The following is a 14,614-nucleotide window of genomic DNA, read 5'->3' on the forward strand; positions in this document are numbered from 1 at the left end:
GATGACAGACATAACAAGGTTATACAACATAGAACAAAGTCATACATGCAAATTGTACAAAATACATGATCATGCGATATGGGCTGGTTAGGTAGGCCCAGTAATACAAGTACAAGGCTGTCATAGGACAGGAGCACATGATCCTGTAGATTACACCAGGGAATGGAGGACCCTGCCAGAGGCTTACAATCTAAAGGGTCGGGTGGAAACACTAGGTGGGTCTGTGATATATTCAGTAGAGAGTTACCGTGTGGTAGGGGGTGGGTAGGCCATCATAAAGAGGTGGGTTTTGAGGGCTTGCTTGAATGTGTTGAAAGAGGGAGCAAGTCTGATGGGTGGTGGAAGGGCATTCCAGAGCGTGGGGGCAGCTCTTGAGAAATCCTGCAGGTGGCATGGGAGTGTGAAATGCGTGGGGTGGTGAGGCGAAGGTCATTGGAGGATCGGAGGGGGTGACCTGGTGTATACCTGTGAACAAGCTCTGAGATGTAGGTAGGGCAGGTTTTGTGCACAGATTTATACGCCAGGCATAAACATTACTAGAAAGGCAGGTTTACATTATAATATATAGATATAAGAAGTGTTTCTGATGCTAAGACCAGGATAGTTAATGTAAAATTGGGTATACAGAATAGTTGAATACATTCTTCTACTGCAAATGTTGCCATGCCATACCACTTTGAATGTTATAACTAATGTTGGTGTTCGAATTCAGCATAGACACTTTTGAAACACCCCAATACTCCCGTCTGACACTGCTCAGCACTGGACAAGCCGACAGGGTCAGGAAGAGATACTTGAAACGTAACCTGACTCGCAAGCCAGTGAGCTCCTCCTGACCGTGTCCATTTGTTCGGTGCTGATCAGCGTCAGGCGGGAGTATACGAATGTTTTAAATCGGCTATGCTGAATTCGAAAACCAACACTAGTTATGAAAAGTTTGCAGAATGGATGCTAGTATACATATCCTGTAATACCAGTTACTGGTTGGTGTTCATTATTGTCTCCTGTTATATAGGAAGCGGCTGGAGGAGGAGGGATTAATGTTATACTTGAGATGCTCTCCAACGTGAACCTGAGTAACGATCTGAAACTCCTCTCAGTTGGAGGCAGAGTGGTTGTAAGTACCGCAGCTTTACATCCCATGTTTCTCTTGTACCTGATGTAACGCATTGTGCTGGTGACTGTTACACACAATACCTCTGTGCACAGACGTGAGTGGGGTGTAGAGTACAGGTGTCGATCACCAGGATATCTACTTTTGTATGAGCACCAGAAACCTGTTATTTAAAGGATGTGTGGCGGGGGCGGAGTTATTTTTACTTACCTGGGGCTTCTTTCAGTCCCCTTAGTTTTGTAGGTCCTTCTGAGTCCTCCTGATCCCCTCTAGAGTGCTGTTGCCGCCACAAAAAGATCCGCAAGTAAAATTCTAGTCGCAGCTACTGCCCATGCACAGTCCCGTCCACTTGTCTTCTTGATCAGGCTCCTGTGGGCGGGAGCTTCCTGTAGATGTGCAGTTCACAAAGACTTAACCACCCTGGCGTTCTGATTAAATCGCCAGGGTGGCTGCGGGAGGGTTTTTTTTAAATAAAAAAAAAACTATTTCATGCAGCCAACTGAAAGTTGGCTGCATGAAAGCCCACTAGAGGGCGCTCCGGAGGCGATCTTCCGATCGCCTCCGGCGCCCAGAATAAACAAGGAAGGCCGCAATGAGCGGCCTTCCTTGTTTCACTTATATCGTCGCCATAGCGACGAGCGGAGTGACGTCATCGACGTCAGCCGACGTCCTGACGTCAGCCGCCTCCGATCCAGCCCTTAGCGCTGGCCGGAACTTTTTGTTCCGGCTACGCTGGGCTCAGGCGGCTAGGGGGGCCCTCTTTCGCCGCTGCTCGCGGCGAATCGCCGCAGAGCGGCGGCGATCAGACAGCACACGCGGCTGGCAAAGTGCCGGCTGCGTGTGCTGCTTTTTATTTCATTAAAATCGGCCCAGCAGGGCCTGAGCGGCAGCCGCTGGCGGTGTTGGACGAGCTGAGCTCGTCCAGACCGCTCAGCTGGTTAAAGCAGGGATGTCAAACCGGTCCTACGAGGGCCAAGGCCCTCACACATTTTTGACACAGCTCAAAAGAATTGATGGGTCTGAATCAGGAAAGGTGTGGTCTACCAGGTAGAACACATTTCTCTCTTTCTCAGCCCATCCTAAACACTGGCATGGATTTGGCCCTCCAGGCCTGGAGTTCGACACATGTGACTTAAAGACTCTATAAAAAAAAAGGCCCCTGGGGGGTACTTACCTCGGGAGGAGGAAGCCTCTGGATCCGATTGAGGCTTCTACCGTGCTCCTCCGTCCCATGGTGGCCTCGCTGGGCCCCTCTGAAGCCACAGCCGACAAATTGTGAGGCTGTGGTGCAGACGCAGTACCGCCTGTAATCTTTACCTTACCAGGCTCCGGCGTAGGCAGATTAGGGGCTCCAGATCAGGTGGAAATGGCTGATCCCAGTCGGGTCTGCTTTTGGTCTGGAGCAGGGAAGGTAAATATTTACATGGCCGCCGTTCGGAGCGGCCAACGAGACCACTGTCGGACGAAGAATGATGGGGGAAGCCTCAATCTGATCCAGAGGCTTTCCCCTCCCGAGGTAAGTACCCCCCCCAGGGGCCCTCTTTTCAATACAGGTTTTCTTTAAACTGCGCATGCACAGAGTGCTCTTTAACCACAAGAGAGCTATCGAGGAGCCTTGTGGCATGAGCCACGCATGAACGGTCGGTTATCTTTCCGAGAATAGCAGCATCAAACTTGAGAGGATCAGGAGAACTCTTCCCAGAGTAAGTAAATCTGAACTTTATTTTCCCGCTTCGGGTTTTCTTTAAGCTTAATTCACCATATTTATAACGTGTCGATCACGCTGTCACATTATAGATCAACAGACAGTATCCACAACTTTCATAGCAGTGAACGTTTAAAGGAGAACAGAAGTGTCTAACTTTGCGTCCAATGCCCTGCCCACCAATTTGCCGCAGGTTCCATCTTCATAAAGTAGCTGGACTTAGCCGTGCAGAAAGTCCAAGGGCCACGCAACGCTAGTTTTTCTAGCAAGAAGTAATGGTCTATTGCGCCATACAAGTGAAAGGAGAATAGGGGTACTAGCAGTCAATCACTTATCTGTATTGACAAAAGTATGATCCTTATCCTATTGATGTGGGGTAAGTGGCTGCTATATTTTAGAAATCGAGACCAGAATTTTGCGATCTAGATTCAGACGGCTATCTTTAGAAACTAGCCCCACATAGGTTTATTTTTTTCTTATTTTCCCTTACTAACCGTATTACCATAGATTGAGGCATCTGACTGTCTGTTCACTGCAAACCGTCCTTTGCATAATCTTCATATGTGTGGTCCTGTTAATTGTACATTGTCCTTTTTATACCAGATTATTGGCTGCAGAGGATCTATCGAAATAAACCCTCGGGACACAATGGCCAAGGAGTCCAGCATCATTGGTGTGTCGCTGTTCAGTTCATCCAAAGTAAGTCATTGCATGCAGTGATGGCTAACCTTGACACTCCAGCTTTGACAAAACTACAAATCCCATCATGCCTCTGCCTCCCCGAGTTATGCTGAGAGCTGTCAGAGTATTGCAATGCCTCATGGGACTTGTAGTCCCACCACAGCTGGAGTGCCAAGGTTAGCCATTGCTGGCATAGAGGGAGAGAGAAAGGGTTATCGTGATTATAAACATCTACAAACATGTGTACCTGCAATTTCTGTTCAATTCAGAGGCAGGAAAAAATCCTTTAGCAGAGCTCCCAGCTGTACCTTTTTTGGAGGGACAGTCCCTCTTTGGGAGCCCTGTCCCTCTTTCTTCCTCATGTGTCCCTCTTTTAGGACTGATGTAGAGATCTGTGTAAATATATGTATTTTTCTACTGAAAATGTGTGATAGACTCTCATCTTTATTCCTGACTTTTAAATTGATTTATTTCTTATTTTTAAACGTTAACCACTTTATCCACAAGTCAGTAGATATACGTCCTCTGTGACTTCACCTAAGCCACAAGTCAGTAGATATACGTCCTCTGTGACTTCACCTAAACCACAAATTAGTAGATATGTCTTGAAGCAGTGCTGTGCAGGATTGAGCTTGCTCCTGTGCACACCCCTGGCAATATCTGCTGCAGCACTAATTGGCGAATGGGAATATATGTTTCCTGAGCTAATGAGATTGATTTTTACTATTAAAAATACTTTTATTTTCTCAGTTCATAGTGAAAAATACACTCTGTAGCATTGTTTCAGAATCAAATATCTTCACCATAAATTGTGACCAGAACATAATCTAAGTTTTGTGATAAGCAGTTAAGGTGGCCACACACTATACAATAAAATGATCCGATTTTACGGCAATTCGATAAAAACGATCGGATGTCCCGAAAAAATCGAAAGCTTTTTTTTTCATTCGACTGAAAAATCCGATCGGATTTCCCGTTTTCTTCGACTTTTATCGATCCGGAATGCCAGATATTTTTCTTCAATCTTTCTAAAGATTGTCAACTTATTAATATACACACCCTAGCAATTTTGTCAGTTTCCAATCATTTTTATCATAATTGGGGAAAAAATTGAACATAGGTGTGTGGTACATTGGTCAGATTTTTGAAATGTTACAATCAGTCAGAAAAATGTATTGCAATTCTTAAATTGAACAGATATTTTAAAAATTGTATGGTGTGTGGCCACCTTAAGAATAGGCAAACAAAATTTGTGTTTTTTATCTACAGTAGCACTTTTTATTTTTAAACTGGAATTAGTAAAACTAAAATGTTGTTTCTATTTTTTTTTTCTTTGTTTTACCATTAAAATTCATAGAAAAAAAAATTGTTCGAGGGGAAAAAAGAGCATACAATGAAAGCCTAGTTTGTCTTGGAAAAAAAACAATATATATTTCATTTCTGTGTCGTAAGTAGGGATAAAGTCATTTCTGATTAAATAAGGACATAGCTAAACTGTTAAAACTGTTCTGGTCCATCGGTGGGAATAAAGGTCTGGATGTGAAGTGGTTAATATGAAGGAAAATGAACCAGGATAGAAAGGACCAGTGTGATTTGAATATTTTTTTTTATGAAATCTTTGTTTTGCGTCACTAGATGTGTGGCAGGGGCATGACTTAAAGTGGTACCTCTTTAAAAATAAAAAAGTCAGATACTCACCTAAGGAGAGGGAAGGCTCAGTCCTAATGAGCCTTCCCTCTCCTCTCCCGGTGCCCGGTCCCGCGCAGGATCCCCCGTGGCAGTATTCGACCAGTTCGGTCAAATACTGCCACTTCCGCTGCAGAAGGGATGTTTCGGGAGCACTCGGGCTCCCGAAGACTGGCTGCTCCATACTACGCATGCGCGAGCGTCCTCTTATGAGCATATAATATGTCACTGGATTATTGATCATTGAACACTGAGTACAGTAACAGAGGGAACGCAGGGGGCATATTTGGAATATATATAGATAGATAGAGATAGATATATGTGTCACTGCATTATAGCTTGAACATTGAGTCATTGGGGAGCACAGTGGGGCATATTCAAATCAAATATATCTGTGTCTCTCTGTGCCATTAGGCACACACACACTCTGACATGAAAGGGAAAACCTATTGCCATACTAGTGTCACGAAAGCTTGCCTCGGACTCGCCCTTGTCTTGGTGAACCTGCAGTGTTGCTGCTACTACCCATGTGACCGTCAAAATGTGATTTAATACATCAACAAAGAAAAGCCATCCGTATGGCAAAAAGAGTAAATAAATCCAAAACTCAAAATAAATGTAAATGCTTTTAATAATGAAGAACAACCATAAAAACTATTAAAAACCAAAGTACAGCGCATAAAGACGTTGTGAATGAACTATAAAGGTTAGCAGCAATCTTACAGTAACCAATAACAATGATAGTAGTGTACCTGGGGTCAGTTGGTAAGACAGATATAACTATAATCATCTGTGCCACAAAAAGACCAAGTCTCACACAAAACAAATGTCCGTAGGGACCAGCTGAAATGTTGTCAAAAATTATGTTTGTAAAAATGGAATCAGCAACATGTGAGCAAAAGGGATGGACACGAAGACCTCTATAAAAATAATAAAGTATAAACAAATGTCTTACCAAGAGATGCCCAGATGCCAACCGTCAACTGCGCTGTCCCTCACATGTATCGCAGCTGAACTGCTGCTTCTTCAGAGGATACCGGGGTACTGACATATTCCCCATTAAATACAAGCACTATCGCCGAAAACGCCCTGGCTTGTTTGCGTGACGTGGCCACGTCATGCTGACGCGTAGGCACAGCGCGTCATCACGTGACCCGCTGAGCCAATCGCGTCCTATCTAATTCGCGTCATGTCGTACGAATGGACGCATGACGCGTCCATAACGTACGTTGGAGAGCATAACATGGCGCATGAAACGCATGAAAGCGTGACATGCAGATATCCGGGATACATATGGGCGTTAGGCAAAAATTGGGTATTAACAATAACAAAAATACAGAATACATGAATTACTAGAAACTTGACAAATATAATTGTAAGTCATTTCTCGAGTATAAATACAATTTAGCAAGAACTAAAGTATTTCGGAAAAGAAAGACCGATATATTCCATGACAATATCACCACCTAGAGGATACAATATATATTACAAAACACAGTAAAAATAGTAAAAATAGTAAAAATGGGACCAGAAATATGACACTATAAGAAAGTGCATGGTGCAAAATACTAATGTAAAAGTGCATGGTGCAAAGACAAATATGATTTCAAACACTTGAACCACATTCAATTAACAACGAATAAAGCTCAAATAGTGAATCTTGATTGGTGCATCTTGTATAGAAGAATAATATAAGATAAGGTGCATCCTACAGAACCTATGAAAAATATATAAGAATGTACACATTATATAGTATTGCAATAAATTTGTGCATAAAATTGTGAAAAAGTGCCAAGGTGCTGTGCAAAACATGCAATTAAAGAGCGGCTATTGTCAGTACTTACTGCTGACAAACCGCATAAGTGACTGACTAGACCAGCAAGTGTGCATGCTGTTGGAACATGCACACACCAAAAGAAACGTGAAACCATGATGGAGTGCTGTGACCAATAAAACAAACCGTGAGTGCTGAAAAATGAAATGTGAAAAAATCATTGATGCCATTACTCACTCTGGCAGCAACGATACAACATAAGGAAAAGATAATCTTATGCCCACCTCTGTGTGCAACAAAACACCAAGTACTCCCAATCAAGGACTAAAGTGAATAATAGTAGCCATATGAAAAATATGTATGTCAGATCCCTCCTCATACTTCCCTCCTCAAAACACCAAGTACTCCCAATCAAGGACTAAAGTGAATAATAGTAGCCATATGAAAAATATGTATGTCAGATCCCTCCTCATACTTACATTTGTACTGTGTGCAGAAAAAATATATAAAAAAAAGAATACACGAGATCCGTATCCCCAAGAGCTAGGAAGTCCTATACTAGATGACAAAAAGAATTACATATCAAAATTATAAATAACAAACCATGATATACATTTTAGGTGCATGATTACCACACAAATAAACATAGGAAACCGATAGATCCAAGAAACATGAGAGTCAGTGGATCAAAGAATCAGTGGATAAAGAGCCAAGCCATAACCGATAAGGAGGACAAAAAAGAGAGAGCGAGCATAAAACAGGAAAAATAGTCAGAACTACTGTGGCAAAAAACAGCCAAAGCTGTATTCTTCATTAAAGCCCAAGGGGTCCCTTGTTTGTAAATTGTGTATCCACTTCATTTCAGCTCGAAGCAGCCTGGTGATAATATCACCCCCTCGTATGTTTAATTTAATTTGCTCTAAGCCACAAAAGGCCCAATCTTTAAGTGAGCCATTATGCATCTCCAACGCATGTTTGGCAATCAGATTAATCTGTTTGCCATTCTCCAAATCGCGGGCTGCCAGCTTGACTACTGAAATATGTTTCTGAAGTCTAATTTTCAGAGCATTCTTTGTCTGTCCTACGTATTGTTTGCCACAAGGGCATTGCAGCATATAAATTATTCCTATACTTTTACAGTTAATGTAATCTCGGATGAGAAACCTTTTCCCATTGGAATGACTGATTATTGATTTGGTTGGGTGCATATTATGACACACCGAACAATTGCCGCAAGCATAGCTTCCTATTAAAGGTTTTTTGTAGCTGGTTTCCCTTTGAAAATGGCTATGACAGAGTAATGTACGTAACGTAGGGGCCCTTTTGGCTGTCAGACTGGGTCTCGGAGTGATATGGGTACTCAGAGACTGGTCATTGTGTAATATGGACCAATGTCGGTTTAAAATTTGTTGAACCTCTTGCCAACTTGTATTATAAGTAGTTGTTAGTCTGACTTTCGGCTGCCCTTCTCTTTTTTTGTTATTCCTTAGTAAAGAGGTTCTGGGTGTAAATTGGGCCCGTCGCATGGCTTTATTTAGGCACTTACGTGGATAGCCCCTATCTTGAAATTTCCTTTTGAGAGTAACTGCTTCTGACTCAAAGTCTCTGATATCTGAACAATTGCGTTTGATTCTGATAAATTGGCCAACCGGAATATTTTCTTTAAGCTGCCTGGTATGATGTGAATTAAATTCTAACAGGCTGTTAACAGCAGTAGGCTTTCTGTAAGTATGTGTTCTCACCTCTCCCGTGTTGGTCTTGCTGATGCGTAGATCCAAGAATTCCACGTTTGTATCAGATATTTGATAAGTCAGGAAGATGTTCAGATTATTTTCATTTAGTTGTTCAAGAAACTGTACACACATATCCCGAGGACCCTGCCACAAAATCAATAGGTCATCAATATAACGAAACCACCCCAAAATGCTGGGGTGGTATCGCTCAAACACATCCGACCAGACAATCTCCCGTTCCCACCATCCCAGGAACAGGTTGGCCACCGACGGTGCGCACTTGGCACCCATTGCAACCCCCCTGACCTGGAGGTGGAAACGGGAATCAAACACAAAGTAGTTATGCGTGAGCACGAATTGTAACAGTTCCACAATGAAGCTCTTTCTATTGTCCGGTAAATTTTCCATTGTGAGGAAATACTGTACGGCCCTATTCTTTTTTTTTTTTTATATATTATTTCTGCACACAGTACAAATGTAAGTATGAGGAGGGATCTGACATACATATTTTTCATATGGCTACTATTATTCACTTTAGTCCTTGATTGGGAGTACTTGGTGTTTTGTTGCACACAGAGGTGGGCGTAAGATTATCTTTTCCTTATGTTGTATCGTTGCTGCCAGAGTGAGTAATGGCATCAATGATTTTTTCACATTTCATTTTTCAGCACTCACGGTTTGTTTTATTGGTCACAGCACTCCATCATGGTTTCACGTTTCTTTTGGTGTGTGCATGTTCCAACAGCATGCACACTTGCTGGTCTAGTCAGTCACTTATGCGGTTTGTCAGCAGTAAGTACTGACAATAGCCGCTCTTTAATTGCATGTTTTGCACAGCACCTTGGCACTTTTTCACAATTTTATGCACAAATTTATTGCAATACTATATAATGTGTACATTCTTATATATTTTTCATAGGTTCTGTAGGATGCACCTTATCTTATATTATTCTTCTATACAAGATGCACCAATCAAGATTCACTATTTGAGCTTTATTCGTTGTTTATTGAATGTGGTTCAAGTGTTTGAAATCATATTTGTCTTTGCACCATGCACTTTTACATTAGTATTTTGCACCATGCACTTTCTTATAGTGTCATATTTCTGGTCCCATTTTTACTATTTTTACTATTTTTACTGTGTTTTGTAATATATATTGTATCCTCTAGGTGGTGATATTGTCATGGAATATATCGGTCTTTCTTTTCCGAAATACTTTAGTTCTTGCTAAATTGTATTTATACTCGAGAAATGACTTACAATTATATTTGTCAAGTTTCTAGTAATTCATGTATTCTGTATTTTTGTTATTGTTAATACCCAATTTTTGCCTAACGCCCATATGTATCCCGGATATCCGCATGTCACGCTTTCATGCGTTTCATGCGCCATGTTATGCTCTCCAACGTACGTTATGGACGCGTCATGCGTCCATTCGTACGACATGACGCGAATTAGATAGGACGCGATTGGCTCAGCGGGTCACGTGATGACGCGCTGTGCCTACGCGTCAGCATGACGTGGCCACGTCACGCAAACAAGCCAGGGCGTTTTCGGCGATAGTGCTTGTATTTAATGGGGAATATGTCAGTACCCCGGTATCCTCTGAAGAAGCAGCAGTTCGGCTGCGATACATGTGAGGGACAGCGCAGTTGACGGTTGGCATCTGGGCATCTCTTGGTAAGACATTTGTTTATACTTTATTATTTTTATAGAGGTCTTCGTGTCCATCCCTTTTGCTCACATGTTGCTGATTCCATTTTTACAAACATAATTTTTGACAACATTTCAGCTGGTCCCTACGGACATTTGTTTTGTGTGAGACTTGGTCTTTTTGTGGCACAGATGATTATAGTTATATCTGTCTTACCAACTGACCCCAGGTACACTACTATCATTGTTATTGGTTACTGTAAGATTGCTGCTAACCTTTATAGTTCATTCACAACGTCTTTATGCGCTGTACTTTGGTTTTTAATAGTTTTTATGGTTGTTCTTCATTATTAAAAGCATTTACATTTATTTTGAGTTTTGGATTTATTTACTCTTTTTGCCATACGGATGGCTTTTCTTTGTTGATGTATTAGGTCTATATGCATCCCAGGCAAATGTTATTTAGGTGGCTCATGTGTTGTATTCGTCAAAATGTGATTGTCTCTCTGATTCAGTGTGACTTCATTCAGCACCAAATGGATCCCGATTGGCTAGAGACAGGCAGGTGCCGCTAGCCAATGATCACTCTGCCTCTGTGCACCGCCCCCACTATCTGGCTGGGCCTGGCATGGTAAACAAACATTGTTTTTTGTAATGGCTGCCCGCCCGTGTCTGCTCCACATCATGCTACCCCCAGCAGTTAAAAACTATCTACAATCTCTTCATATAAAAACTCACATTGCATGCCTTGATGACAGGGACCCGACAAAATACAAGCACTTGTCAATTTCAAAATGCTCTTGCTGCCTATGCTCCACCTTACCGGTTTTAACTTCACGGCATCCCCAGGGGTATAGGTTCCTGGTTGGCAGCTACAATCATTTTATAGAGAGTCTTATCATATTACGCCTCCTGTCCTGGCGTGATGTTCACGGCGGATCTCAGCCACTCCCAATGACCGACCTTTATCTCTTCTCCTAGTGCATTATATACTAAAAAAAAAAAAGTCGCACCAGGGAATATGGATAAATACATCCTTTCATTAAAGAGAACCCGAGGCGGCGTTCTCACAATGAAATCCCCATACAGAGGCTGGGTTTGCCTATAGAGCCCAGCCTCTGTTGCTAATCAGATCCCCCCTAAATCCCCCCTGTGCTCAGCCAGACCCCATAAATCAAAGCCGCGCTCTGCGGCTGTGTTTACCTTCCTAACGTCCGTCTCGGCGCTCCCCCCGCCTCCTGCATCGCTCCCACCCACGTCCCTTACCTCCAATCAGGGAGGGAAGGGACGCGGGCGGGACCGGAGCGATGCGGGGGAGAGCGGAGACTGACGTTCTAAAGGTAAACACAGCCGCTGCTTACACGGTGCGTGTCGGCAGCGCGGTTGTCATTTATGGGGTCTCGCTGAGCGCAGGGGGGATTTAGGGGGAATCTGACTAGCAACAGAGGCTGGGCTCTATAGGCAGACCCAGCCTCTGTATTAGGATTTCGTTGTGAGAACCCCGCCTCGGGTGCTCTTTAAGCAAAGGGGGAATTTGTGACGTGATGAGATAGAAGTGTATATACAGTGGCAAGCATACAGACACTTATGTTGTGCTCCTTTTTCTTTTTTCCCTGCCTGAAAGTGTTAATATCTAGCTATGCAACAGACAGTTTTTCTCCAGACCCAGTCAGGCTATAGCGTCCCTCACTGATAACCAATTACAGCTATAAAACACTTTCCATAAGATAAATGGGCTTCTGACTGCAAGGGATAGATAAAAAGGTCAATAGTTCATGTATTTTTCGCTCTGGGACTCTTGAGGCACTGCTATTCAGCAAAGACAATAAAACATAAAATCTGCTTTGTAAATGTTTATATATAAAATAAAACCACGAGATGTCTAAAAAAACAAACATTTTTAGGAGTAGGAGGACAGATCCAATGGTTTATCTCATCACTTTATATCTACCTTGGGTTCACTTTAAGAAGTAAGGTTGAATGTTTTATTTTTGCCTGAAAATACATGTTTAATTCAACCTTTCTTTGGCTTTAGGAGGAATGGGCTGAGGCAGGAGCCGCCCTGTTTGGGGGAATGGAGACCGGCTGGTTGCAGCCTCTGATTGGTCCAGAGTACTCCCTGGATAAAGCTGTCCAGGCTCACGAAGACATCATACAGAACACTGGAGCCACTGGGAAGATGATCTTTGTCCTCTAAGATTGTATTTCACACAATAACGACTCGTGATTCATCCAGGAATATTTCTCTTGAGGTGGTGCTGATTTGGTAGTAGAAAAAGAAAATTGTTAAACATTAGCACTTATAATGGATGATAGTTATCTATATTTCAAAATAGACGTTCAGACTGAAGTAAACCAGCGGTGAGGGGTATATGGATTCAGCCATCGCTGACTTTAAAGAAGCCAAAACAAAAAAATAAATTTAAAAAAACTAGCTGTTGTGCTGATCCTCTGACTTTTCAATACTTTCTCAATCACTGCCTTAAGAAGTATGCAGATTAAGTGTTCAACTTCACTGACTACATATTTCTTGTAGGTGTGGCCCAGACTATGCTGCCACCAGGAGACTGTTGATCGTATAAGGGCATAGCAGCTGCCATAGAACTCACTTACAGAACCCGCCTTACTCATTATGAAACCTAATTGGGACTCCAGCCTTTATTATTAAAATAAATCTAAATGGAATGCACTCTAAAGGGTGTCTCTTATACTGCAGGACATTTGGAGAGTTCTTAAGGTGACCTGACACTGCCACATCCTGGAAGGGTGTGTGTCTGAAACCAGATGTAAGGGACTTAAAGGGGAACTTAACCGAAAGATAGAAGTCTGGGAGGAAAAATAAATCCATACATTGCAAGGGGAGAAGTTCAAAAATAGAAGAGAGCTCAAGGAATGATTGAAACTCACCATGTAATGTGTTGCTTGATCCACTGTCAGCCTCCAGGTCAGCATCTTTACTGCTAGCTGGCATGAACAAAAAACATACAGTGCAACCCTCCCTTATCTATATTCACACCCACTATTAATGTGATAGTCTAAAAGGCTGGGTTTTTTATATGTACATATGCGCAGGAGGAGATACTGCTTGCTTAAGGTGACAACAGCCCTTATTTCCCAGAATGCAACGAGCTTCACAGACAGGAAATTGTCATGTCCATGGCATCGCCTCTATATCCGCCTCACAGGCATCCCTGATGATCTATGAAGAAAGGTAAAGATTTCTCGTGGAAAAGGGGGTGTCTGCCACAGATTGGGATGAATTTCAATTCTGCAAAAAAGGTTTATCTTTAAATCCAATTTACTTTTTCCTTCTCCTTTGTCACCTCCCATACCCCTCCCCGTTTTAATCACCCTGACGCCCAAAGTTCCACCGACAGTTGGGGAGCCCTACATTTGGAGGGTAGACTGCCACTTCACTGCAGTAACATGGCCTCCTGCTAGGACATCTAGGAAAGGGTGTGGCTCTCATATAACTTCCCCCTCCCCTTGCAGCTGATTGGAACAGCAGGGGAGGAGCGTTGTTTTTGCTTAGTTAAGCCCTGAAGTAGGTTGAGGGTTTATACCCAGGTCAGTTGAGGAGGAAGATAGGAATTTTCTGATTCCAGCTTTAGCAGTCCTGCAAAAACGTAGTCTCCCAACCCAGATTCCTCATTACAATATAAATAACTGCCATATTTCAAAGGTAAAATTGTTGGAGTTGAGCTCCTACTTAGAAATAATGGAATCACTCATTTTGTGCAAAAATTGTAACAATAAATATGATTTTGTTTTCTCTAATCCAGTGTGGTGTCTTGAATATTGAATTTGGTATGGTGGAAACTAGACTACTCCCACAGTAAAGAAAGACTCTTTTATGCACACGCTACATTATCAGCCAAACCAGCAGGTGGAGCCAAAAAAAAAAACATTTGTAATATTTCCTGTCTTTTAATTTAAATGTATTCTTGAGCAATAAATAGAGTTTAGGCTTACAAACAAAACTATAGTGCTCTTATTAAGTTCTAGAAAAGGGATGGACGCTATGGGGGATATTTATTATCTTTGTTCACTCCATTCCATTTCAGCTCACCGTGTTAGAGACAGGGGGTTGAATATGTTTCTTCCAAGTGCGAGCGCAGCCTGAACGAGCGTGTCCGCACTGAATATGCGCGGGTATGGTTACCGCAGACCCAGTATAACAAATTCATTCATGCACAGCTCTTTTCCCCCATGCATGAGTGCTTTTGTTCTACAGGGTCTGTGCGGCCATATTTACACTTGCGCAGTA

At 42.4% G+C, this 14,614-nt stretch overlaps 1 protein-coding gene across 3 annotated transcripts in view; it reads left to right on the forward strand.

Moving 5' to 3' along the window:
* CRYZ (crystallin zeta) overlaps positions 1 to 14,124 on the forward strand; it is a 51,657-nt gene extending 37,533 nt beyond the window's left edge. For all 3 annotated transcript variants that reach the window (XM_068239209.1, XM_068239207.1, XM_068239210.1), the window contains 3 exons: positions 1,016 to 1,117; positions 3,423 to 3,518; positions 12,383 to 14,124. In XM_068239209.1, coding sequence (XP_068095310.1) covers positions 1,016 to 1,117; positions 3,423 to 3,518; positions 12,383 to 12,544 — 360 coding nt within the window. In that variant the 3' untranslated portion in view covers positions 12,545 to 14,124. The remainder of the gene's footprint in view (positions 1 to 1,015; positions 1,118 to 3,422; positions 3,519 to 12,382) is intronic.
* The last annotated feature ends 490 nt before the right edge of the window (positions 14,125 to 14,614 follow it).

This window comes from Hyperolius riggenbachi, chromosome 6 (genome assembly GCF_040937935.1).
Source record: "Hyperolius riggenbachi isolate aHypRig1 chromosome 6, aHypRig1.pri, whole genome shotgun sequence".
Lineage (NCBI taxonomy): Eukaryota > Metazoa > Chordata > Amphibia > Anura > Hyperoliidae > Hyperolius > Hyperolius riggenbachi.